This window comes from Corvus moneduloides, chromosome 5 (genome assembly GCF_009650955.1).
Source record: "Corvus moneduloides isolate bCorMon1 chromosome 5, bCorMon1.pri, whole genome shotgun sequence".
Taxonomy (NCBI): Eukaryota; Metazoa; Chordata; class Aves; order Passeriformes; family Corvidae; genus Corvus; species Corvus moneduloides.
In genome coordinates, this window is record NC_045480.1 from 9,360,818 (window position 1) to 9,378,504 (window position 17,687).

General features: G+C 43.4%; 1 protein-coding gene across 3 annotated transcripts in view; it reads left to right on the top strand.

The window, feature by feature from the left end:
• Nucleotides 1-530: 530 nt before the first annotated feature.
• Nucleotides 531-17,687, top strand: part of MSANTD1 (Myb/SANT DNA binding domain containing 1) — a 45,395-nt gene continuing 28,238 nt past the window's right edge. Inside the window, exons 1-2 of one of the 3 annotated variants that reach the window (XM_032108016.1) lie at nucleotides 10,546-10,699; nucleotides 11,536-11,628. Coding sequence is in view for 1 of the 3 variants with exons in the window: in XM_032108015.1 (XP_031963906.1) it covers nucleotides 574-589 (16 nt within the window). In the remaining 2 variants the exon portion in view is untranslated. Of the gene's footprint in view, nucleotides 590-10,545; nucleotides 10,700-11,535; nucleotides 11,629-17,687 lie in introns of those variants that run through there. The other 2 variants (XM_032108015.1, XM_032108020.1) reach the window with 2 other exon arrangements.

A 17,687-nucleotide genomic window follows, 5' to 3' on the forward strand; every position in this document is an offset into this window, starting at 1 on the left:
ACTTTCCTATATGCCAACAGCCAGTGACTGCCAGGTCACATATGCATTAAAAGTCACATTTGTTTTAAGTTAAACTTTGAAATCTTTAGTTAAACCAAAGTTAAACTTTGAAATCTATTTAATTACACTGGTGTAAAACTGTTTGTGGATGCTCCTCTGTGCTTTAATTGAAATCTGCTTTGCAGTGCTTTTTCTTTTGGAAAGCTGAATCTGTTTAAGAGTATCCACATGGGTTTGCAATCGGTTTCAATAAATAGAATTAAAACCAGGTTTTGCTTAAATTGCTGCAAGTTTTAATGCAAACAGGGCCTCTGCAAAACTGAAAATCCCCTGATTGTTCTGGACTATTTCTCTCCCCTGTGAGACTGAACGTTTTCATGTGTTTTCATGAGCTCAGTGTGGAGGTTCTCCAGTATCCAACCTTTTCCTGAAACAAGCAACCTACTTTGAGTTTAGCAGCCTCTCCCCTGCTCCTGACTGGCTCTTGCGCTTCCAATCAGGCACAGAGGAAACATTTAAACACGCAGTCCCTTTGCTTAGCCTCCCTGGCTCTGCTCAGAGCAGGAACCAGCCATGCAACTCAGCCCAGGTAAGGCCACACTTCACCATCCCCATTGCAGCTATGTTACATTTAACAGGTTTTTCCCTTCTAAGTGCCCTGATTTACTCTTTACCCCACCCCCTCACTGCACAAAGAGAGGGGGAGAGTAAACCTCGCCCGTGCCCCAGGAAGGCAAAGGCATGGTGAGAGCAACTTGCACACAGCTGCAGCTTCACCTGGTACAGCTCCCAGCAGCAGCTTTCCTGGATGAGAGCTGAGAGCTGGGGTGGGAGAGGCTGGGGATGGGATATGAAAGCTGCCAAGGGCTGTTAGGCCAGCCCAGGTCCTTGTGCCACTTCTGCACAAGGCTGGTGAGGATACTTTGGGCATGTGGCAGTCCCCCCTGCTCACCCCCTGGTGTAACTGCACGCCGTTTTCACCAGCACTGTGTAATGCAGCATCAGGGTTGCCACCCACAGATTAACAGATCCTTTGAAAATCCAGGAGCATATGCACCTCCTAAAAACCTCCTCTACCTTTTCCACATGCTGTTAAATTACCCTGATGCCTGAGTGTAATCTTCTGGCTGTTCCCTGTGCCCATGAATTACTCAGCATGGCATGCTGGATCCTTAGCTGCGGGACAGTTTTTCCAGTTGTTTGTTTTGAAAGCTCTTAAGAGCAATATACGATCAGCTGAGGTTTCTAATTAACTCTGAATAGCTAGTCTGCTGCCACTCAAATATAATTCTCATTAGCATCTCAGCTAACAAGCTTCAGTGTTTGCCCTCCTAATTAGCTTCTAGTTAGAAGTCTTTCCCTATCCTAAGATGTGCTGTTGTTAATTGCAGTTCCAATTGCTTTTACAGCAAACTCCTGAGAGACTGCTAAAGCTCTGGTTTATATAGCCTGATAAAGATCAATATCTGGGATACTTACAGCTACAGGTTCTTTATTCTCCTGTAAGTGTGTGTCTTTACCACATGTTATGCAAAGAGAAGGGGGGACAGAGCCACAGCTCTTAAAATTAATGAGGAAGTATTTTGCCTTTTAAACAGGTGGTAGAACTCCAGTCTGCTTAAAGCAAATACAACTTTCACAGCTAGTGCTGCATGAATGGCTTTCCAGGGTTTTTTCCATGCAGCTGTCCATACAATGGCTAGTTTTCCATGCCCATGGATTTCTAAGGGCTCATGAGTGCCCCACAAAATGCCCTGTTGCTGCTGATCTCAAAAGCCAGTGTATTTGTCTGTTGCCCGGACACAGAGCATGTCAGGTTGGCTATTCCTTGTGGGCTGCTGGTTCACGATGGTATTTCCGTGGAATGCTCTTAGCACGGTTTAATGTATGCCTGCGAGCTGGATTAACCCCTTAGTCCCTACGGCTTGGGAGCACTTACAGCAGAGTGGTGTCAGTGGGCTCAAACAGCTGTGCCCCTGCAGACCAGGAGAACTGGGCTGAGGGGAGCAGGGTCGAGGGAGGGAGATCCCACTAGAGCAGCGTGGAGCATGCAGAGGGAAAAGGTGAGTCTTGAGTTTCACAGAGCACCTGAAGCTGTTGTGCGCTTGTTCCATGGAAGTAAATCCGTTCTGTGCCTTTTCAAATCACATATTTACTTCTCAAAGAGGGGGAAAATACTGCTCAGCTTGGGGAAGATTTACTAGTGGGTTTTCACTCCAGACATGCCCAGAGCCCACCTGTTACCACTTCCTAAACTGAAACCCCCTTTTTGCTGAGCCTTCTGAAATGGGTTTAACACATCCCGTGCATCCTGCTGCTCTGTGTAGGATAAGAACAGGCCTGCACTGAAACCAAATACTGAATTTTATCATGGGGTGCCTGGATCCTTCTACCTTGGTAACTTCTTCCTTCTCTTTTTCTAAATGAAGGGTAAGGTATTGATGTTACCAAGACAAAGTTAGAAGAGAAAGGTGAGTCTTTATTTGTCTTGGTGGAATGACTGTAATCGTGTGATGCTTTATCATGCTGTAACTGCGGGTTCTAGAGGACCCTTGTACCCAAGCAGAGTCCCCCTGAAGCAACATGCAGGTGTAAGGATGTGCCCCATCAGTCCAATATAGTATCCAATTATATTTTAGAAAGAGAGAAATTCTGGTAATGAATATGCTTATGGTTCATAACACATTAATAATTTAATTTAAGTATGGCCTACTCACACTAATAGCAATAGATTTAAATAGTCATAGGTCTTTCAAATCTGCTTTACAAAAATGGGTAAGAGCTTTAGATGGACAGGAGGTAACTGGGCAAGTTGAAAGGGTGAGAGTATTTTTACACAATGTTGCATGTCTGGTGCTGTTCATATCAGGTCTAATATTCTGCTCACAAATGATTCATTAGCACTTTTTTCAGCTGTAAAAAATCAGAATTAGAATACAGTCCTTGATGAGAAGCTGACTTTTTGGATTTGACTTCCTATATCCAATTAATGTGTTGGAAAGTGGGAGTAATGATGGTGAGCAAATCTCAGTGTTTGAAACTATTTCAGTTATATATCAAAGAGGCATATTCAAATGAGCTGCTTAACCTCTGTTATCTGCAAAACTGGATTCCAAATATGTCATTTACTGTACTGTACTTCAGTTACAGATGGCACCATAAAGTGAAGCACATGATATGATAAAACTTTTTTTAGAAGCTTTAAAGTAAAACTTGAGTTTGTAATAAAGTAATTCCTTTTTCTAATAATGTCCACTTTGTGAGGACTTTGATGCTTAGTTTCTGGGGGAAAACAACGAAAGACCACCAGAGCTGGGGCTGTAACAACTACTGCCCTTGCAAATTGCTGAACAGATAATGTCAAGTGTGGAGGGCATCTCATGATCTCTGTCCTCTTTAACATGGTCTGCCCTAAGTATTTTTGTCATCAAACCAGTTTATGCAGTGCTGGCTTATTGCCAAACTTGTCACATAAAGTGGTTTTTTTTTGATGTGAGTATAAGCTAAATTGGTGTTGTGGTCTTTTTTATTAAGGCAAGCAATAAATTAAATTGTGGGATTGTCACCATTTTTCTAGGTACCATTTATGCTGACGGCACAGAAAGAGTAATGTTGAAACAACTCACAAACATACTGACTGAGTAGGTCCCTCTACCTTGACTCCATTTGGTTCAGTAAATGTTCATGAAGCTTTCTGAGTCTGAAAATGGAAAGGATCTTATAATCCTTGTTCTTTTTTCTGATAAGGCTGTGATCCAGGCCATTTCTTACAGCAGAACAGCCTTTCTGCATAGATCGTTAGAGAGGGCATCCCCTTAATTATTTATACTACACATACCAGGTGTGCTGATTATGAAATTTCCCTTGAGGCTCCAGAAGGAAATGAAATCCTAATAAATGCATGAGACAGTGGAACAATGCTAGAATCTCCTGGATGAAAATCAGTCATCCATGTCAGTGATCCTTCTTACAGTGGTTTTTAGAAACCATTGCAGAAGCTAATCTTCTTAGGCTTGTCATCCAAACTGTCCTGGGGGTGTGAATAAACTGCCCTTCCAGAGAACTTCAGTTCTCTCGTGGGAAACAAAGGAAAAAAAGGCTAGAGGAATACATTTCTTGTCTCAGGTAGGCGTGGAGGTGGCAGTGTTGATATTGAGGTTGACTGTGTTTGTAATTGCTATCATTGCACAGTGATGACTGAAACATGGTCATGAAGCTGTCTAGAAAATTCTCCATCAAAATGCTGGCTGAGAAAATATGACGACTCTGTTTTGGAAATATGGGCTACCCTTGCCTTGGCAAGTGGAGCAATTTAATTTGGAGGAGAGACTGGTATTTGTTTGAGACACTTCTTATCCAGAGAGATCAGTGAAGTACAAGGGAAGGAAGGGCCTTTCTCTGCAGAGGGAAATGGAGAAATACCAAAGACACTCAACTGAGGATCAGAAAAGGAGAAAGACCTTGATGTGAGAGACAACACGGAAAGCAATACAGGGGTGTGAAACAAAAAATTGTTCTATGATTCTGTGATTTAATGTAACAGGGAAAAGACAACACTGATTTTAACCCAGAGCAATGTGCAATGAGCATGACAAACCCAGTTCTCTTGTCCCTCTGCAAACAATACAGTTTTTAATAGATAGATATATGAATGATTAGATAAATATATGAATGATTCTATTAATTTTGTTGTTCAAAGGAGCAGCTAAAAGGGTAAGATACTTGCAGAGGACAGGCAGCTGGTGAGAAGACTTTATAATGTGAGCTCAAAGGAGCGTGTATCCTCTTCTATCAAGGGACTGAGGAGGACTCTGAAAAGCTGGTGTTGTTCAGTAGAAGAGCAGAATGATGTTAGGAGTAAAAAGACATCTTTCAGAAAGTGGAGGTTGTGTTTGAACAGAGAAAATAGAAAAGAGCATACAGGCAAGTTAAATAAGGCAAGTTAAACAAGGCAGGTAAAATCAATTTTGAGGAGCAACTTGCTAAACTCATAGAAACAATGAGAAAACCCCTTCAAACACATGAAGGGTAGGGAGCCTGTCCATCAGCAGGCTTGATAGGCAATTGTAGTATAATAAGAACACTCAAAGTACACAGAGCTGTTACAGCAAGGCTAAATAAATCTTTGCTTTGCTGTTCATTATAAAACATCTCAGGGAGCTGTCTTTCTGGAGCATTTTGGTACCTGAAAGCATCTAAAAGTGTGTTTTAAACTGAAGTGTCAGCAGAACAGGTTTAGAACAATTGGATAAATGCGTAATACTATTGATAAAAATAGGTGGTAGCCATGGTAGCCACCCAAGAGTCCCAAATGTGGAGTTCTTAAATTAATGGTTTCCTTTGATATGAACTAAATAATTGATGTGGCAAGTGAAGGTGGCAAATGCAACTGATGTTTAGGACTGTGTACACTGGTAAATCAAGCCTGCCTTGGTCACATATATGGAAAATAAAATGAAGACTTCTAAATATGACATATTGGGTGGATGGAAAAATGAATTTTGTAGAAGGAACCTGTCACATATCTGTGTCCTTTGAAGCTCAGCAGCCCTTGTGCAGAGGTGATTCAGCTGATAAGGCCTAGCTGGACTTCCAAGGCCCCTTACCAACAGTCATCAAATCCCCTAAACAGTCAAGAAATAAAAGGGAATGTGTTCCTGTAGTTTTGAACTGGTTATGGTTCTAATTAGTTAAAGATAACAAAATAGAGGGAGGGCATTGAGTCATCCTTTTTCCAACTGCAGGACATCACCAGGTGGCAAGAATCTCTGTTGGTTTCTCTATTGTTAAATTACCTACTAAAGCTCTAAGAAAAAAAGGAGAGTTGACAAACTCACCAGTAAGACATTTTCAAGGTAGGCTAAAGTTAAAACTGGCTGTGAATATTCTCCATTTTCTCACCTAATCTAGACTTCTGCAAAGAATGCAGAAAGGGAAAAGAACCATACATATGCATCCACAGAGATGTCACCATTCAGGAAAGTATCTTGGTGTCATTGTGAGTAGTTCTTGGAAGGTATCAGCTCAATCCTTAGGAGTGATCAGGATGATAAATTGGATGTAAAAGACTTTAAAGAAGACCTAAAATAAAACCAAAAAAAGGCTTGTGTGTAAATCCTCAATATGCCCAGGTGTTGCACAGTGGGTAACTTTCTTAAATACAGGAGAAGTAGAAATAGGACACATGAAATCTGCAAGAATGGTCATAAGCACAGGAGGGTTTCTCTGCCAAGAGATTTAAACACAGGTTGGAAAGGACCCCTGGGATCACCATGTCCAGACTCTACTCCTGCTGGCACCACGGCACACAGCTTTTTCCTGTGTTTCATGTGTTTCTCAAATGCTGCCAGAGAACTGTCTGGTCCCTGAATGCAGAAAGCTTGTTCAGCTCTGCCTACATGTCAGTAGACAGCTGCACCACCTATTGTGCATTCCCCCCGTGTTCAGCAGTGTCATTCATCCTGAAAACTGAGCTAGATTCTAAAACTATTTTTTTTGGGTCGCATCTGAATTATCTATCATATCCACTGAAAAGCTGCCCAATTTTCCCTTCCCCGTCTCTTTTATGTTTGTGAAAATCCTTTTTCATATTTATTTTGACACCAGGGAAGGGAAATTTTTGAGTTTTGGCATCTGTGGGACATATGGGGAGAGGTAAGCATGTAAAATGTCTGATGTCTCTGCTGTTTCCATAGTCCTCATTAAAGGAAGGAGGGTGCAGAGGAATTTTTTGCTTGTACTGTTCAGAGAGATGGTTATGAGATAATCAGTGGGAGAGAAGAGTTCATGGTTGTTTCTGCTGCAGAATAATTAGGCTGACAAAACCCCCCATATAGCTACAGTTAAAGGAACTGTTCCCCTTTTCTATATCAGTTTTCCTTACTTTATTTGAGATACAATTCCATACCAGTGAACCCCCATTTTTCCACAGTAAAACTCAAAGCTGTGCAACAATGAATCAGTAATAACAAACCCATTACCTCATTGTAGCCAGATACAATTTCAATTGAGGATATCTGTTTTAAGTGGGCCAAAATATTTTATATAATCTACGTAGGAAAAAAACTTCGTTCATTTTCATTGCTTGATGCATGTTATTTTCTTGCTTGTAAAGTTCTTGAAATGCATCACAAATTGGTGGAAGATGCCTTCAGTGATCTGCATAACCATTCTACATCTATACTACTACAATACACCCTGGAGACTCTTCTCTGGGAGTCAGGGGAACTGGGAAGGCTCTGGGCAGTCTCTGACTGCGAGACTGGGAATATGTCAGAAGAGAAAAGGTGAGGTACTGTCCTGGTCCATGGAAAATACATTTTTTCTTGTTTGAAGCACACAGGTTTATCTTGGGTAGTGCCAGGCCCAGAAAAGGCATCCATTTGGATCAAATCAAATCATATTTAGAATTTGATGCATTTATTTCAGAGGCCAGACCAGTCTCCTGATGAACCACCCTTTCTGTCTAAGGACTCAGCTTAAATCTGACTAGAAGCTGTCTTTTTCAGCATTAGTTGGGAGTTTCTGCTTCTTAGGGCTACTGAGTGCTGCACCAACACCCAGTCTCTAGCTTATGTGGAGCACCTTTGGTGACTGACCTAGACAGAAGTGTGAACTAGAGGGGATATTTCTTTCAGATTTTGGCTATAGTTGCAACCACAGAAGTGACTGTGTCATTGATGAAGGTCTGCAGTGAATGTCCTTCTCACCAAGAATATCTGCCCAGGAGCTGGGGCTCAAGGGTTTGAAGATGTAGGCTGGCATGAAGTACAGGCTAGTGAGTGCTGTAGGAGAGCTCCACAGTGCTGTGTGGGAGTGTAGGATTTTCCTCATGTGACCTTTCCTTCCTTCTTTGTTTTGGGAGAATGATGGTGGTTGGTCTGTGAAAACAAACACTGCCAAATTGTGGGGAGTTAAATCAATGCTGAGCTCCTGTGCCAAGGAGGAAAAGTCCTGAGATGTGAAAGAGGAGGAAGGATACGGGGCAGTGAGACCTTGCTTGCCTCTGAGTAAGGGGTGGTGGTTGTACCAGCTGTGAGTTTGGGCGTCAGCCCATGCTGGAAAGTGACACAGTGGCACAAAGGCTTTTCTCATAGTGGGATTCAGAGGAAGGGGATGGTGTGCGCAGCAGGTTTTCCTGCAGTCTGGATTCTCTTTCATTGTGGTGCAGAACACACACTGACAGATAATGCAGCAACTGCTGTGGATATCAGGGCAAGCTCTGATCTACATCTTGGTGTTCTGTGGGGGAAAAAAAAGCCTGAGCTCAGGTATCCACTGTGGGGTGTGGATCCATCCTGTGAAATGCTCGTGGGAAATCCTCCTCAACAGGCAGAGGGTACAAAAGCATAAACCTGACCCTGATTTAGGGCTGGTAAGACTGCACTCTGTATTGTCATATGGTATAATTAATTTTTGAATATTTAATTATAATGTGATAGTGCAGGGAGGATTGACTGGCATTGCTCTCCAAAAGACAAAAGCAATATTAAACTTTCTAATGCTCCCACACCACTGCAAATACTGAAAAAACAGCTGTAGCAGGTCAGTGGAGACACAACTGTGTGGTATTTCTTCTGTAGCCATCAGGTGCTTGGCTGGAAGGACCATAAGCTGTGTTTGTGTCCGTACATTCAGACTTAGGAAAATGCAAGATTCTCTCTTCCTTTTCCTTAGAAAAAAAAAAGAAGGAACTCCAAGGAATTTAATCTCTGTGCAACTGTGTACTTTTTCCTAACACAAGACTCCCTAACACTTTGTGATGCTCTAGATCCAGGATATCAAATTCCAGCAGCAGGTGTGTTCAGAGCTGCGGGGGTCCGGTGAGGAGGTTGTGTTCCTTGGCAGAGATTTTTTAATTATCACCTTGCTAAGGTGAGTGGGAAATTCTGTCTAAAAATCATCAGCGTGGAATGACAGTGAATTTTACCTCTCCCTTTCTTATTCTGTGGGAGGAAGTTTAGGGCACTTGGTGTTCACTTTTAATGCCGCTGGATAAACTAATGACTGTGTCACCGAGATGAGTCTGAAATCTAAATCAAAGTCTTGTGTAAGATTTTATTTCTGAATGGGCCTGAAACAAATTCTGGAGGTCCTGCACACATCTACCTACAAAATTATCTTGCTAAATATCTAAAATGAATTGTAAATATTTCCATTTATTCTGCCTATTCATCTATTCCTATTTAGAGGGATACCTCCTCTGTTTTGTCAAAAAGTGCCACTTCTGTACCTCGTACCTCCTATTTTTATGGTTAGTCTGTTTCTGTGAGATTAAAATGTATTTATTTTCTCAAAATACTTTTTTGCAACTTCCAAATAGTGCTGCCTGTCCTTTTCTTCTTTCAAATGCATATTTCAAGAATTGGAAGAAACAATGAATTTGAAGAAAATCAGGCTCATGGTATTTAAAAACACATGTGTAGACTTGCTCTTTAATTAAAACCTTTTCCCTAACAATAAAATGTAGCTAGCTCATACTTTATTCTGTTGGGTTGTGATAAAAACACATTGGCTAACAGCTACTCTAAAAATTCCTTTAGGAAACGCCTTTAGTTAAACTTTTGCAGCTAAGCATCTTTTGAGGATGAAGAAAGTGAAGGAAGCTAACTAGGCACGCAATCACTGGAAAAACCATAGAAAATTTCTATAGCCTATTGTACTCCAGAGAGTTTTATGATCTGCTTAGCAGTCAAGGAGCCCAGACTCTTTTTAACCTCAGCTTAAACAAATGCTTAAAAATTCAAGGTAAAAGCACATTGGTGGTAATAATAGAGATTTTAGTTTGACATTTTAACCCTAAAGTAAGGTTAGGACTTCAAATGGTGGGAACAGATGTGTATCTGGTGATTTCAAGAGGAGTTATTTGCAAGATACAGTTTCCTCTGCAGTCCTTTCCTTGGTATCTGCTCAGACTCCTGGAGACCCTTTTCCCACCTGTATCCCCATGGCAGCTCTCACGCTGCATCCCTCAAGCTGCTCCCACACTCTGCAAGCTCCAAACCTGGCCAGGTGAGTCAAACCTGCCCCTGTTGCTGAGGTCTCAGCTCACAGCCTTGCACTTGCTGCTTAAGATACAAATGATTGGTGTGGTGGTTTTCATATAATAACTTAATGGTTTTAATACTCATCTCAGAAGTGGTCGAACTTGGGTTTGGGTCCTCCTTCTCCCAAGGGATATTCAAATCTGCTTGTCCCTTCCCAGGCTGTAGGCAACCTCTCAGCTCTTCCTATTGAAGTTGTGCCATGGTGCAGAGAAGGATTCGCAGACCCGGAGAGGAGAAGCAAGTGGGGGCCTGACTGCTGCCTACCTAAAGGGAGGTGGGGAGCAGGTACCTGGCGGCATTCCCAAGGCTGCTCACTATATAATTTGCATTAGAACATCTCTGGATAAAAATCAAAACCAGCCCTGGAGGCAGAGTCCAAGCCCAGGGCCTCTATCCACAGGGAGAAGTTGCAACCACCTTGGCCTGGCAGCAGGTGCTATTTTGGTGCCACCCCAGCCACACCCTCTTCCTCCAGCCAAGTCTTTAAATGAAACTCGGGGTGGCTGCTCCCTCACCCGGCATCAGAGCCAACTGAGGAGTGCTGGTTGTGCCCACAACTCCCCAGTCCCCAGGGGGCTTCAGAGGCATCAGTGCTGAGAGGTTCAGCTTGGCCACAATGTTTGGATCTCAACATGGAGGAAAGAAAACCTGAGGTACCCCAAAACCTTCTTTTGGTGAAAAAGTGGGCTCCTGTGGACTGTTAGGTTGGAGGAGGGGAGAAGTTATGGCTCATTTAGCTCCGCATTTTAGACTTGGAATTTCCTTTTGTGATGCCCTTCAGATCCCTGTGTGGCTTTGAGAACCTTGCCTGAAGTGAATGGAGGACATTTCATTGTGAGATGTCACTGAAGGACATGCAAGGTTAACTTCAGCTCTGGAGTGTCCAATTCTCTTTTGAAAATTATTTCAGTTTCACAGTCATTTACTAGCTTTAGAAATTTTTCCCCTTTGCTTGTCTCTGCCTTCTTGTGTAAAATAGAAATACACTACCTTCAGCACCCACCATATGTTAAAGAAAGATTTGTGATCCTCTGAAGGACAGCAGGCTGAGCACTGAGTGTTAAGTTGCTAACGGAAAAATTGGGCAGATGAGAAAATTTGGGAAAAATTATACTTGCTGGTGCCCTGGGTGAGATTGGAATGTCTTTTAAAGAGATACCTTTTGCTGGCAGTGGTAAGATGTGCAGATAAGAATGTCTGTCATATTCTTTAGGCTTAAAGTGAGCAGCTTTCAGCACGCAGGAATGAGGTTGTTGAAGGCTTATGGGCCGATTCAGGTTATTTATGATGGACTGTATAGCATGGGGAAGGCATTTGTTGGTGCAGTCCGAAAGGCTAGAGTTTGACAACTAAACCAAACCCACCTCGCTAGACCTTCTCAAGATACCCCTGGCAGAGCCTGGGTGACCTTCCTCCTGGGTTGGTACGAAATGTGTCCTCATTCCCCTCCCCACATGGTGCCTTGTCCTGCCAAACTCTCTCTCCCCAGATGCGAAGTTCAGCTCTGGGTCGGTGATCTGCTGTGAGGAGGCCTGCACTGACTTTAAAGCTCATGGAGGATCTTCTGTTCCTAGGACAGCAGGTACTGAAGCTTTTCTTCCACACCATAAAACTCTGATAAAAGTGTGGGTTTGTGCGTTGAGCCTGTGCTTTCCTTCTGCTCCTCTGAAAAGCTGGGAAGGGAATGGAGCCAAGTGGTTCAAGGCTGCAACTTCTGAGTGTGTAGAAGGTGCTGCATTGTCTTCTCTTCAGCCAGAGGAGGTCAAGTTGGTCACTGTTTTAGTCCCCTGTAGGGAGTCATTTCACAGGTTGGTACCTTCTGGGCAGAGGAGCCCCCGATGTGACACCTGCTCTCTGTGGTGATCGCTGACCTGTGTTTTCACAGGGTTTAAGTGGTCGGTGCTTTATCCTTGAACCATTTGATTCCTTCTGATGCACTGGCTCTGAGGGTGCTCTGTGGATGGACCATTTCAGAGCTTTTAGCCAGTAGGCTGAAGGGGTGTATTTTTAAATGTGTTGACTTTTAATATTTTTTTTCATGGTTTTAAGAGTTCAGCAACTTTTTGTGCCTCATGGGGGACATGCCTTCTTGCAGCTCCATATTGGACTTAACCATTTCCCCAACCTTTTACCTGCAGAATTCCCTAATGAGAATACTGGTTTAAAGACAGGCAAAGTAATTTCTGGTTTTTGGTGATTCTTATGTAACACTACAGAGCACTGGAAAGAAATTGTGGCATCCAAGCATGGTTTTTGATTTTTAGAAGTCTTAGAAGTCTTGGTTTTGCCTGAGATGGTGCTGTCTGTAAGGACATGCAATGCATTTCTGAATTTTTGGAGGGAAAATACAATGCTCTTCCACTTTCTGAGGTTTAATGTGCATGTAGAGATTTCCCTGGGCTCTACAGTGAGGCTACGGCCCAGTCTTGCTTCAGCTGGTCTTTCTTCTCCTCTTCCAAGACTTACGTTGGAATAGTTACTTTTAGAAAGTAACCAGGTAAAATAATGTGCATGTGTATATATATGAAAATATAAAAATGGTGTGTATTTATATGTGTGTGTGTATAAATAAATAGCAATACAGATGTTGGCTCTCTGTCAAGTGTAAATGAGAACCTTATTCACAAGATTTGCTTACAGTTTTACTGTGGTTTCATACTGAATTGAGCAATTGGGAATGAAAGAGAGTTGATTTTTTTTTTTTTACCATTTCTGAGTGTACTGCAATCATATTATGTTGAGAATCTGAACCAAAGCTGATCTTGCTTTCCCATATTGTAGCACATTGAAAGTATTGAGAGCCATCTAAATTATCTTAAAAGTGAGAGTGATTCCAGAAACTTGACTGATAACTCACACTGCCTGTAGTATTTTAAATGCTTAGATGGGAACTTGTATGTGATGCCTGCCTTAAGGAGTTCTCATTTGTAAAATAAAAACAACACAGGGAGGCAGAGTAGAATATAGCACAATAATGTTTCTAAAACATTTACCGAAATGAGATTTAGAAAAGACTCTCAAAATAATCCTGATAGTTGTGGTTACCAATATTCAGGGTTCTCTTCTGCTTTTACAGTAGAAGAGGCTTGAAAATGTGCATTTCTTTCAAACCAAACACTAGTAAGTGTAAGTTGGATCCTGCTTTTGGGACCATGAATTTTATTACTAAGTGAAGCATCTGGTTCTGCCATTCCAGTGGGTGTTTTCTGTTGCTTCAAAACAAGAAAAGCTTTCTGGACCTTTCTTTCAGCTTTCATCTCTGGTTAAATGACTCCTCTAACCCTGCAAGGCACTGCAGAAAAAGTACATTAATTTTTTCATCTGGGGGTCTGCCATGCCCCAGTGGTTATGGCTTTTACCCCGAGGCTGGAGGAAGCCTGGATGTCAATTGCTGTTATCTGATAGCTGTGTACAATACCCAGAGAGGCGCTGGGCGGATCAGAGGTCAGGGATGAAGCTACAGATCAGTCGATGAAAGAATTTGGCTATTGTGGAAGCAGGTTAAAGCAGGGATCAACACAAGTTACAGTGGCTGGTAACTGGTGGCTGCTTGTGGTATTCTCCAGATTTCAGGAGGCAGAGAAGATCAGAGAATTCCATGGGAATATTTAGTGTGACATCAAGCAGCTCTTGTCAGACTTGCTCCTTTGCTTTCAGGAAGGCAGGATGGTATTTTGGAAAACACTTATCACCATTTTGCTCGGCTGGTTTTTACAGCCAGAAGGAATGGAAAAAGGTTTGTCTTGTCTCATTTACAGAGCATGTCTGAAGTCCTTGTTTCTCACATGTGTGTTGGGTTGTCCAGTCACTCCCGCTTGTGTGTTCAGTGGTCTTGCCAGATCAGCACTTCACTGAAGTTCTCCTTAATGGATTCGCAAAAAGTGATAAAACACTCCAGAAGAGGCCTCAAGGAATGATTAGTTTAATCTTCAATTAGCTCCTGCTGAGACATGATGAGAAATCATTTGAGAGAGTAGGCATGAGTTTTAATATAATCTGTCCAGTTATCATGAAGTGCAGTGTGCAGAGAGGAAAGAGGGTGCAAATGGAGAACACAATGACATGAGCATTGAATGTTTTAAGACTGCTGCCTGTGATGCATTTTTGGTCTGCTTGAGTGGCTTCAGCCACTGGGATATTGTGACAGGGCATTAAAGTCAGCATGGGGAATATTTTCATCTGTATGGCTGGTGACAAGAGGCACTTGTACTTTTTCTGCCCTTGCTTGGCATGGTTTGTGAATCAGGCTGTTGAGCTCTTTTAAAACCACAGCAGAACAGGAGTTAAAGCCAGTCCAAGTAGTTTTTAGAATAAGGGGAGTGAGGCCGAGGGAGAAGAGGGCTGACTTTTAAGTCCTTTGGAGTTGGCCAATTGCCTCTAATAGCAGTTGCACAAGAGTGCCTCCCCTGAGAACCACACCGTGTCCTTCTGTTTGCACAGAAAATGGAAAATACTGGCCACTAAAAGAGAATGAGACACTGTGCTGTGAACTGGTTTGGCTTTCTGTAAACTGTTTAGTCTTCCTTCTCTGCAGTCAGATGGTGGTGCCTTGTTTCTTTGTTTAGGTCTCTTGTCCTACAGTCATTAAAGCTGTATTTTATAATTAAAGAATCCCAACCTTTTGAGCAATTGAAGATTTGCTAAGAACACGGGGATCCTTCTGGCTATGTAGAAATCTATCAACTGAATGTTCAGGGATGAAACAAATAAGAATTCCCTGGTGCCATTCACATCTGCCACGGACTCCCTTGAGACAGCTTGTCGGTACTTGCATCTTCATGCTGCATGTCTCCTGCATCTGTGTGGTTTTAGGTTCCATACACTTCAGGTCTGCACCTCCCCCTCAAACATCTTGGTTAGGTTTCTTATTTAAGCTGCATCTGCCTGGTCCTCTGTGCAGTTGGGCTAGAAATAGGTTCAGCTCTCCAGTACTGAAAATCTGGTCCGTAGCTCTTCTGTTTAGTTACTCTTCAGGATAATCTTTGCTGACCTACTGGAGGCAGCTTTTCTGCCAAAAAGAAGTCATTTGAGTGCTTCTAATCTGCCACAGGTGAACTGAGGCCAGTTAATCCATAATTTAAATTAATCTTGTTGATTGCACTTGCATGATTGACTCAGCTGAGAAATGGATGGTGACAGGTACTCTGCCACTCCTTTTGGTGTAGTCTTAGCTTTGCTTGCATCCAAATCTGCATCAGGGGAAGTCCAGATTGGACATTAGAAAGGGATTCTTCACTGAGAGGGTGCTCAGTCACTGAACAAGCTCCTGGGGAAGTGGTCATGGCACTAGACCTGGCTGAGTTCAAGGAGTGTCTGGACAATGCTCTTGGTTATACGGTTCTGGTTTTGGTAGTCCTGTGAGTAGCAGTGTGTTGAAGAACCTGATGGGTCCTTTCCCACTTGAGGTATTCTATGATTCTATGAATAACCGCATTGCAGTGGGTATTTATAGCCAAGCAAATGATGCTGTTTCCCCCTCACTGACCTACACTTGGGGCACATCCTCTGGGCTACAACACTGAATGCCACCTTGAATGAAAAGCACCAGGCAGGATTTGAAAACCACTGGTGGTACTGGACAGCTGGCCTTGGACCTGGAGAAGTTTGTATCCAAATGTGGTTTGTGGATGTGTATTAGTTCAGGGGAAGTTATGAAAGAAAGGAGGCAGACAGGCTTCCTGAGGCTGGCCAGAATGCTCCTGTGCCAGCTTGGAAATGTGTCCTTGGTCTGTGGGCTCATGGGTTTGCTGGCAGCACTGCACTGCAGCCAAGAGAGGAAGTGAGGACACGCTCCTGGGTTTAGTTTTGACCAGAACAATGGAAGATAATGGCTGGATCAAAGTAGCATGCTAAGGCTGGAATATAAACTTAACCCTGGTGGGTGGAGAGTGTTTGGAGCAGAGTAGTGTGTGATAAACAGCAGAGAGCCAGTGAGAGGGGAAAACAGCTGGAAGAAACCGAGGAATTGATGATGAACAGCAATTTATGATGAAGGCAGTGAGGGGAGATGTTGGGTCCTGAGGCAGAAGGCTGGCTGGAGGGGCACACTTGGATGTGAGAGGGGTAGATGACCCCTCCTGGCTGTCCCTAGGATGACGAGGGAACAAGACTGTGTATCCTTTAACCAAGAGGGATCACTGGACCCCAAATACTGCAACCCACTGTGTTAAAAGGGGCAATGTTACACATGCACATTGCAATAAACCTTTCTACGTTGAGATGGGTCATCCTCCTGCCTGTCACAAAACTTCAGAGCTGATGCTTAAGTTCCCAATCCTGTCTTTGTCTTGGAGATGCTACCCAGTGTTGTGGTACCTGAAGAATTTGTGTGGATCATCTGCACAAATGTAGAAGTCATCCTTTTGGGGGAAGGATTTACAAACACAGACCACACAGGACTTCACGAGCCCTATCAGTAGCTCTCAGGGGAACTTTAACTCCCCTGAAACACTTTGAGCATGGCATTGGGAATAAAGTGTAGTACAGTCCCCTGGAAGATGTATATGCTTCCAGTGTAAGGACATGGATGCTGTGGGAGGGGTGATGCTGCTGTCAGCCCATCCCAGAAATGGCATCTGCCTCTTTTGTGGTCTCAAATTCCATTACCAACCACTTAAGTAGATAAGCTCATTTGCTATCACAGCATGAGGGTGCTGGTGAATTTGGTTTTACTTACCTTTTTGGCAGCTCTCAGATGAGGCAGGCTTTTAAGAATACTTTTAAGAGTACTGTCTGAACTTTATAGGTTGCAACACTTCTCTTGAATTTCCATTCCTGAGGCTGCCTCGCAGTAATACCCAAAACACCATTTACATTTTAGTATTTAAATCTTTTATGAACTGATATGAAAATCTCCAGTGCCCTAAATATTTTATCTGAAATACTTTTTTTTAAATCTTTAAATTTTCCTCTGAGGGGCAAAAGAGCTGAGTGAACCCTTGTGAGGGGAAAGGGCTGCAGCTGGGGGTAGGCTGGGGTCCCCAAGCAGAAGTGCAAGATAGAGAAGCTCCAGTCTTTCTCCACTTGGCAAACATCTTTGGATTTTAATGCTTTTTATTTTGAGAACCTGTGTGTGATTGAACTGCAGAACAGCAGGAGCTAATCTCACCACTGTCCCCCACGGAGATGAGCCGGTGTGAGGGGTTCCCCGGGAGTTGCTGGGCGCACCTGGAGCGCGGCTGAGGGCAGGGATGACTGGGGCTGGTCCGGCCTTCCCACGTCTATTGCCAGCCTTGGCAGGGACCCAGGGAGAGACAGTGTGGGGATGCAAACAGCTGGGAGGTGGATGCAGCCGGCTGCCAAGCCAGTAGCAGGCTCTGAGCAGCGAGGCCGGGCTTCTGGCAGCGAATTGCCAGCAACTTGCGCTGCAGTTCCTCTGAGGTTGCTGGAAAAGGGCCCACACCGCTCTTCCTTCTGGAAGAACAGCGAGCTTGAAGCCACTTATTCAACGCAGCTCTAATGCTTGCTACCACAACGCTGCGCAAACCTGCTCAGCTGGAGCCCTGCGCCAGCGCCGCGCTCCCTGCGCTTGGCTCCCTCTCTGCTCGAGCCTGGGGGATGGCTCCTCGCTAAGGATCGATGAATCAATAACCTCCTCCTGGCATTTACTTGAATACCACTGCTGCTCTCGCTGCAGTTAGC